At 38.5% G+C, this 8,026-nt stretch overlaps 1 protein-coding gene across 1 annotated transcript; it reads left to right on the top strand.

The window, feature by feature from the left end:
* Window positions 1-4,440: 4,440 nt before the first annotated feature.
* On the top strand, window positions 4,441-6,834 carry LOC107827803 (isoleucine N-monooxygenase 2-like). The gene is made up of 2 exons (XM_075225957.1): window positions 4,441-5,429; window positions 6,065-6,834. The coding sequence occupies exons 1-2, from the start codon at window positions 4,458-4,460 to the stop codon at window positions 6,695-6,697; spliced, it is 1,605 nt and encodes a 534-aa protein (XP_075082058.1). The 5' UTR covers window positions 4,441-4,457; the 3' UTR covers window positions 6,698-6,834.
* Window positions 6,835-8,026: the final 1,192 nt, after the last annotated feature.

The raw sequence follows: 8,026 nt of genomic DNA, 5'->3' as shown, positions 1-8,026 counted from the left end.
AGATAAGCTAAAAGGGTAATTCAAATGGTTTAAGGGGAACTAGGGTAGTGACATCTGCCTAGGTGGTCAATTGACGGGTACTTGAGTCTAAGGCACAATTGACATGAATTAGGGAGTATGATATAACTGTTGCACTACTTTACCCACTCTACACCTCTCGATGGTTCAAGTGATTTTGCCTAATTGACTTTCTCAAGACCAACTGAGTATGCAGATTTACACAAGCAACTTAGGGTTCAAGTCGGGTATTACTCTCTCGAGGTTTAACCCTTTAATTGGGGCTATCAATCTCTTGAGTATGCCCCAATTCCTTGTTGGATCAATTTCAGAGACTTAGGCTCTCTTTCTTAAGAAGAGCTCTAGTCAACTAAACACAAACTAGTATTTGCAACCACTAATTTAGCAATTAATCATGAAATTGACCCAAATTCAAACACCCATAGTCAATTTAGCCCTAAAATACAAGACCCATCAATTTCTCATACTAGGGTCGAGCCACAACCCTAGCTATGGGGTCTAGCTACTCATATTCAAAGAAGAAAAACAAGAAATATATGAAGATAGACTCATATTAATTAATTACTAAGATAAAAATAAAGATTTAATGTTGCAAAGTAGATAAAATTGCCCAAAATGGCTACAAGAGTCGTTCACGCAAGCGCAGCTGCTTCTCAAAACTATCTGATACCCTAAAAATGGAAAAAGAATCTATTTATACTAAGCTGAAAATTTTGGGAAAAAATGCCCCTGCGGGGTTAGTGCGGACCGCACAAAATGGTGTGCGTCCTCACTAGGGCTCTGAACTTGAATATCTGGTTCTCTGAACTCGGGCTCCGCGGACCGCACAGAATGGACTGCGCGAGGCTTCTAGTGCGGTCCGCACAAAATGGAGTGTGGACCGTATTGGCTTGAAAGCTCCAACTTAACACTTCTCTGATTCTCAGCTCTGCGGATCGCACAAAATGGAAGTATGGACGTATTGCCTTCAGTACGAACCGCACAAAACCTAGTGCGGCCGCACTGCCTCTTAGCCTGGAAGTCATGCTCTCTGAATCTCCTAGTGCGGACTATACAAAGTGGTGTGCGGCCGCACTGGGCCTGTTTTTCTTGACCTTGTCTTATCTTTGGCACTTGTCCAAGTTTCACTCCTTTTGAGCTAATATTTGACATTTTGTCACTTTGTTGAGCAAACCTGCAGCACAATTTGTGAGCCTTTCGAGACTATTTTGTGTGAATTTCTAATCAAAGTATAAGCAAGAAGGAGTATAAAATTCATCAAAATCCCTAGTTATCAATGTTCAACCAGAAGGACCTTAATTTGCATCAGCAGAGGTGGTTAGAGCTGCTAAAGGATTATGACATCACTGTATTGTACCATCCGGAAAAGGCCAATATGGTGGTCGATGCTTTGAATCGTCCAGTAGAGAGTTTTAGGAGTTTGGCCTATCTACCACAACAGAGAGGACCATGGCAATGGATGTTCAGGCCCTAGCTAGCCAGTTTGTGAGTTTGGATATTTCGGAGCCTAGTCGGGTCCTAGCTTGTGTGGTTTCTCGGTCTTCCTTGTTCGATCGTATTAGAGAGCGTAAGTATGATGACCATCATTTGCTTGTCCTTAAAGACAAGGTTTTGCATGGTGATTTTAGAGATGTGACCCTTGATGATGATGGGGTATTGAGGATGCATGGTCGGATAAGTGTACCCAATGTTGACAAGCTTTGAGAGTTGATTTTGGAGGAGACATATAGTTCATGGTATTCCATCCATCCGGTTGACACGAAGATGTACCAGGATTTGAGGCAGCACTATTGGTGGAAGCGGATGAAGAAAGATATAGTTGGGTTTGTAGCTCGGTGCCTTAACTGTTAGTAGGTGAAGTATGAGCACCGGAGACCGGGTGACTTGCTTCAGCAGATAGAGATTCCTGAGTGGAAGTGGGAGCGGATCACCATGGACTTCATAGTTGGACTCCCATAGACTTTGAGAAAGTTCGATGCCATTTGGGTGATTCTGGATCGGATGACCAAGTCTGCACACTTCATTCTTGTGTGTACTACCTATCCTTCGGAGCGGTTGGCGGAGATTTATATTCGAGAGATTGTTCGCTTGCATGGTATTCCAGTTTCCTTCATTTCAGATAGAGGTACACAGTTCACATCACAGTTTTGAAGAGTCGTACAACATGGGTTGGGTACTCGGTGGAGTTGAGCACATCATTTCACCCTAGATGGACGGACAGTCCAAGCGCACTATTTAGATTCTTGAGGATATGCTTCATGTGTGTGTGATTGAGTTTGGAGGTTCTTGGGACTAGTTCTTGCCACTTGCGGAGTTTGCCTACAACAACAGTTATTAGTCCAGCATTCATATGGCACCGTATGAGGCTCTGTATGGGAGGCAGTGTAGATCTCCGGTTGGTTGGTTCGAGCCGGGCGAGGCTAGGTTATTGGGCACGGACTTGGTTTAGGAAGCTTTGGAGAAGGTTAAGGTGATTCAAGATAGACTCTGCACAGCCCATTCTAGACAAAAGAGTTATGCAGACTGGAAGGTTCGTGATGTTTGATTTATGGTTGGAGAGCGGGTTTTGCTTCGGGTTTTGTCTATGAAGGGCGTTATTAGATTCGGGAAGAAGGGCAAGTTGAGCCAAAGGTTTATTTGCCCCGTTGAGGTGTTGCAGCGTGTTGGAGAGGTTGCTTATAAACTTGTCATACTTCCCAGCTTAGCAGGAGTTTATTCGGTATTTCATGTATCGATGCTCCGGAGATATCACGATGATCTGTCGCACGTGTTGGATTTCAGCTCAGTCTAGTTGGACAAAGATCTATCTTATATTTAGGAGCTAGTGGCTATATTGGACAAGCAGGTTCGAAAGCTGAAGTTAAAGAACATTGCATCAGTAAATGTTCAGTGGAGGGGTCAGCTGATTGAGGAGGTGACTTGGGAGACCGAGCAAGATATGTGCAACCGCTACCCTCATCTTTTCACCACTTTAGGTATGTCTCTATGCTCGTTCGAGGACGAATGAATATTTTAAGAGGGGAGGATATAACGACCATTCCAGTCGTTTTGCGAGTTAGAGCCCCGATTCCCTATTAACTGCTTTCCTCATATTTATTTCTACTATAATGACTTGCCGAGATGATTCATTTTCAGTTTCGGAGTGTTTTTGGACACATAATCCCTAAATGAGAGCGTAAGCCTTAGAATTTGTACCCTTATTGAAACAGTGTGAAGATGGCTCTCGAATGGAATTTCGTATATTCTGTTAGCTCCATTGTGTGATTTTGGGCTTAGGGGCGTGTCCGGATTATGTTTTGGAGGTCCGTATCACATTTAGGCTTGAATTGGCGAAAGTTAAATTTTTAGAGTTTCGGGCTGATAGTGGAAATCTTGATATTGAGGTCGGAATCCCATTCCGAAAGTTGAAATAGGTCTGTAGTGTTGGATATGACTTGTGTGCAAAATTTGGGGTCAATCGGACGTGGTTTGAGTGACATACAACTGATTTTGGAGTGCCCTTCAGTGATATACAACTGATTTTGATGGTCATATCTTTTGCTACGAAAATCAAACTTTTATGGCACTTTATCGGGCATTCTTTCATAGTAAGAACCATCTTTTTGTGACCTTGAATATATATATATATAAAAAAAATAACAAAAAACACTGACAGTAATCTATAGAATAATATGTAATCTTCAATCCCATGAATTAAGAAATATGATGAAACTAAAGAAGAATGACAGTATTTTAATCAAAACAATGGATGCTCAAGATCATATTTAAAGTTAGTGTTATTTAATTTTAAAAACCTAAATATATTATTTTAGTCCTAAACATGTACATGTTTTACTATTGTTATTTGCAATGGGATGCTTTACTGATGTTAGATAAGAGATCGGCTACTTTAATATTCATAAATTATTAGAATTTTATAGTCAATTAAAGAAACTCTATTCATTTTTGTCATTATTTATGTTGCAATAAATTAGAATCGTTCAAGTTTCCAAGTTTACCTAAATAACGTTAGGTAAGTTTTATAAGTTTTCTATTGTTTCTTTTTGTTAGAATAAGAAAATCTTTTAATTGATTTTAAAGGCCTAAACCTAATGCAAATAAGAAAAAATTTAATAAACTAAATTTTATTTGATTTTAATGTCCTAAATATTTGGAGATCCGACAAATGACAATATTGTCCGATGTCAAATCATGTTTAAGGGATAAAAAAAGCGAACGATATTTCACTAAGGGCCTTCGTACTTTTAATATAGTATAAATATAAATATAAATAGATAGATATAGATATAGATTACTACTCCACTACTTTTCCTTATCTTCGGATTAGTACTAATCTTCATAGTAGATACGTACTAATCTTACTTATCGTACACTTTTCTATGGAAAGTGCTATAAATAGTGTAGGTTGAGCCTTCAGAAATCACAAGGAAATTAAAATCATGATCAGAAATTTTAAATTTCCACACATTTTTTATTTTTTTCAAATGGTTTCTGCTTTCTTTAGCTATATTACTACTCTATGGCAAATTTTCTTTTCCATAATCCTTAAGATAACAAGCAAATTATTGAGTATTACAAGAAATAAGCCATTATTGCCTCCAGGTCCAAAACCATGGCCAATAGTTGGTTGCATTCCTCAAATGGTACTAAACAAGAAGCCAGCATTTGAGTGGATACACAAACTAATGGAGGAAATGGATACTGAAATTGCTTGCATTCGTCTTGGTAATGTTCACGTCATTCCTGTCACTTCTCCTGAGCTTGCTTGCCTATTTTTAAAGAATCAAGACTCGATTTTCTCATCGAGGCCTATTTGCATGTCCGCGAACCTCGTTAGTAATGGCTACTTGACTTCGCTTTTTCTCCCTATGGGTGATCAATGGATGAAAAGGAGAAGAATCATTTCTTCTCATGTCCTCTCAGCTACGTCTTTTCAATGGCTTCGTCATAAGAGAGATGAAGAAGCTGATCATCTTCTTCGATTCGTTTATCATCAGTGCATTAACAAATGTCTTGTTATTAACTTGAGGAAAGTGACAAGATATTATAGTGCCAATGTTATTAAGAATATGATTTTCAGCAAGAGATTACTTGGACCATTAGTAGAATCAGAAGAAGAGGACGAGCAAGTTGATGCAATTTTTACACTTCTTGAATATTTTCATTCTTTTAGTATCTCAGATTACTTACCATGGTTAAGTGGATTTGATTTAGATGGTCACAAGGCAATTATTAAGAAAGCCTTTGCCATAGCAACAAAATACATTGATCTTGAAATTGACGAGAGGATTCATATTTGGAAGAATGGCAACAAAACTGTGGAAGAAGACATCCTTGATGTTCTTATCATCCTCAAGGATACTAATGGGAATCCTATGTTGAATGATAAAGAGATTAAAGCTCAAGTCCTAGTAAGAATACATCCAATCTCTTACTACTATAAGATTTTCATTATTACCTCTAGTGACGTGCTTTTATTGTTATAAATGCCATGGCAAGTTTAATAATTACGGCTATAAATGTCATGGAAATTTTAAAGATGATAAAGAAAGAACTTTGTGCCTAACTTAACCCCAAAAATTAAACTCCTAGGGGTAGAAATGACAGGAGGTGGACACTTTAAAGGACCGCTATTTAGGAATTAGCCAGTGCATCTTGAATTTCAGTTAAAATTTAGATATTCAAAAGCTATGTGAAAAATATTATAAGTTTCAATTCTTCTCATGTCAATATGATGAAAAAATATATTTTAAAATATTGGACAAAGTGTACATAGTTTGAAGCTCGAAAAGTAAAAATGTTCACATAAATTGAAACGAGAGAGTAATTTTTAAAAGAACTTGGAAAGTATTTTTGAAACATAAGTCCGAAGATCGGTTGTCTGTTTGGATCACATCATTTTATTGGTTTATGTGGAAATGAGACTTGCATTTTTTATTTTTGGAAAATATTTCGATTTAAATTTAGAAAAACATAAAGTTTGTTTTTAGAAAAATCAAATACGATTATTTCGTTTGACCTTCTTGGTTACCAATAATAATAACAGGAACTCATGCTGGCTACGATAGATAATCCCTCACATGCAGTCGAATGCACAATCAAAGAAATGTTGAACCAACCAAAGATAATGCAAAGGGCCACAGAAGAGATTGACAATGTCATTGGGAGCAATAGATTGGTTCAAGAATCCGACTTGCCACAGTTAAATTATGTCAAAGCTTGTATTAAAGAGTCCTTTCGATTACATCCCTTGGCGGCTTTCAACGTTCCTCATGTGTCTATATCGGATTCTGTTGTTGGTGAATACTTCATCCCAAAAGGGAGTGCAGTGTTATTAAGTCGTCTTGGACTTGGCCGAAACCCTAGAGTTTGGGATGATCCCATGAAGTTCAAGCCAGAGCGCCATATCAGTGAGGAAGGTGGTGATGTAGTTTTCACTGATTCAGAATTACGTTTGTTATCATTTAGTATTGGACGACGAGGTTGTCCAGGTGTAAAACTTGGCTCAACAATTACCACTATGTTACTTGCTAGGCTTCTTCAAGGGTTTACTTGGAGTTTACCACCGAACTCTCTGGGCAATGACTTGACTGGTGATTACCCGGAATGTGCTCTCCTTCGCACCATGCCATTTTTTGCTAAGGCAAAACCGCGATTGCCTAAAGACATGTACCCTTAAATATATGAATTATACCATAATAAAGCATGTACGTACACATCATGTATGTGTATAAACTTAATAAGAAGTTTTCTTTCTGCTACGGTATTTATGAGAGGATGAATCGATAGTATTAGTATGATCTATATTTCAAAGGTGATGTGGCACTCCTTAAGACCAGAATTCATATTTTTCTTTTTTCTCAATTTTTTTTTCTTTTAAAGAAAGAAACTATTCAAAAGTGTCTTTTCCTATGATTCAAATTATTTTCATAGAGTTGGTTTTCAGTACACTCATTTCTTCATATCATTATTTTGTTGTAGTAATAGCTGCCATTACTCACGACCCTAAAACAGACCCGGTCGTGATGGTGCCTATCGTGAAACTAGGCGAGCCGACACTAACCCCAAAACCAACCAAACAATTGTAATAAGTCATTTAAAGTCATTAATAAGCTAAAAATCCCAAAATGTAAAGTAGAATAGAACAGTGCGGAAACAAAACACAGCCCGATATCGGGGTGTCACCAGTCATGAGCAACTACAACTCGTCTAGAAATACAAAAAGACAACATAGTCTGAAACAAAGCTAATACAAAATAGAATAAAAATAGTAAGGAGAAGCACTGGGCTGCGAACGCCAAACAGCTACCTAGTCAACTCCAAAAGCCTGCTGGAAGTCAAATCAGCACTCGCTAGCGTGATCTGAGACTCCTGGATCTGCACATAGGGTGCAGAGAGTAATGTGAGTACGCCAACTCAGTAAGTAATAAAAGTAAAGGCAGCTGAGAAGTAAGAAAACGGGCAAACCACAACATAATGCACAACAAAATAGTATAAGTCCAGAAAAATACAGTAAAGCGGTAAAACTTGTAAAAACATCTCAGTTCAGTAAAAATATTTTTAAACATCTTTCAGTAGTTCAAACAAGTGATGAAGACAGTGAGAAAAAAAGGATAGAAACATAAACAGCCCCTCGGGCTACATTACAATCACTCGTATCAGCACATCGGGCAATAACATGAAACAACAATAGCCCCTCGGGCAATATCACATCTCACACTGGGTACGTGCGCTCACTGGAGGCGTGCAAACTGCGGAGGGGCTCCTACAGCCCAAGCGCTATAATAAGCCATCTCGTGGCATAATCAAACTGGCTCTCGGCCTCATAACATGCCACCTCATGGCGTAACAAATCAGGCCATCGGTCTTATAATCATGAATCAATACAACACTGTTGTGGCGTCAGCCTGATCGCATAATACCCTCACAACACAGGCCCTCAGCCTCACTCAGTCAGAAATATCTCAAGCCACTCGGACAACAGTAAAATATGATGCTCAGCCCAAAA

Source organism: Nicotiana tabacum, chromosome 11 (assembly GCF_000715075.1).
Source record: "Nicotiana tabacum cultivar K326 chromosome 11, ASM71507v2, whole genome shotgun sequence".
NCBI classification, from domain to species: Eukaryota; Viridiplantae; Streptophyta; class Magnoliopsida; order Solanales; family Solanaceae; genus Nicotiana; species Nicotiana tabacum.
Note: the sequence above shows the minus strand (reverse complement) of the source record. Positions and strands in the feature narration are given on the sequence as shown.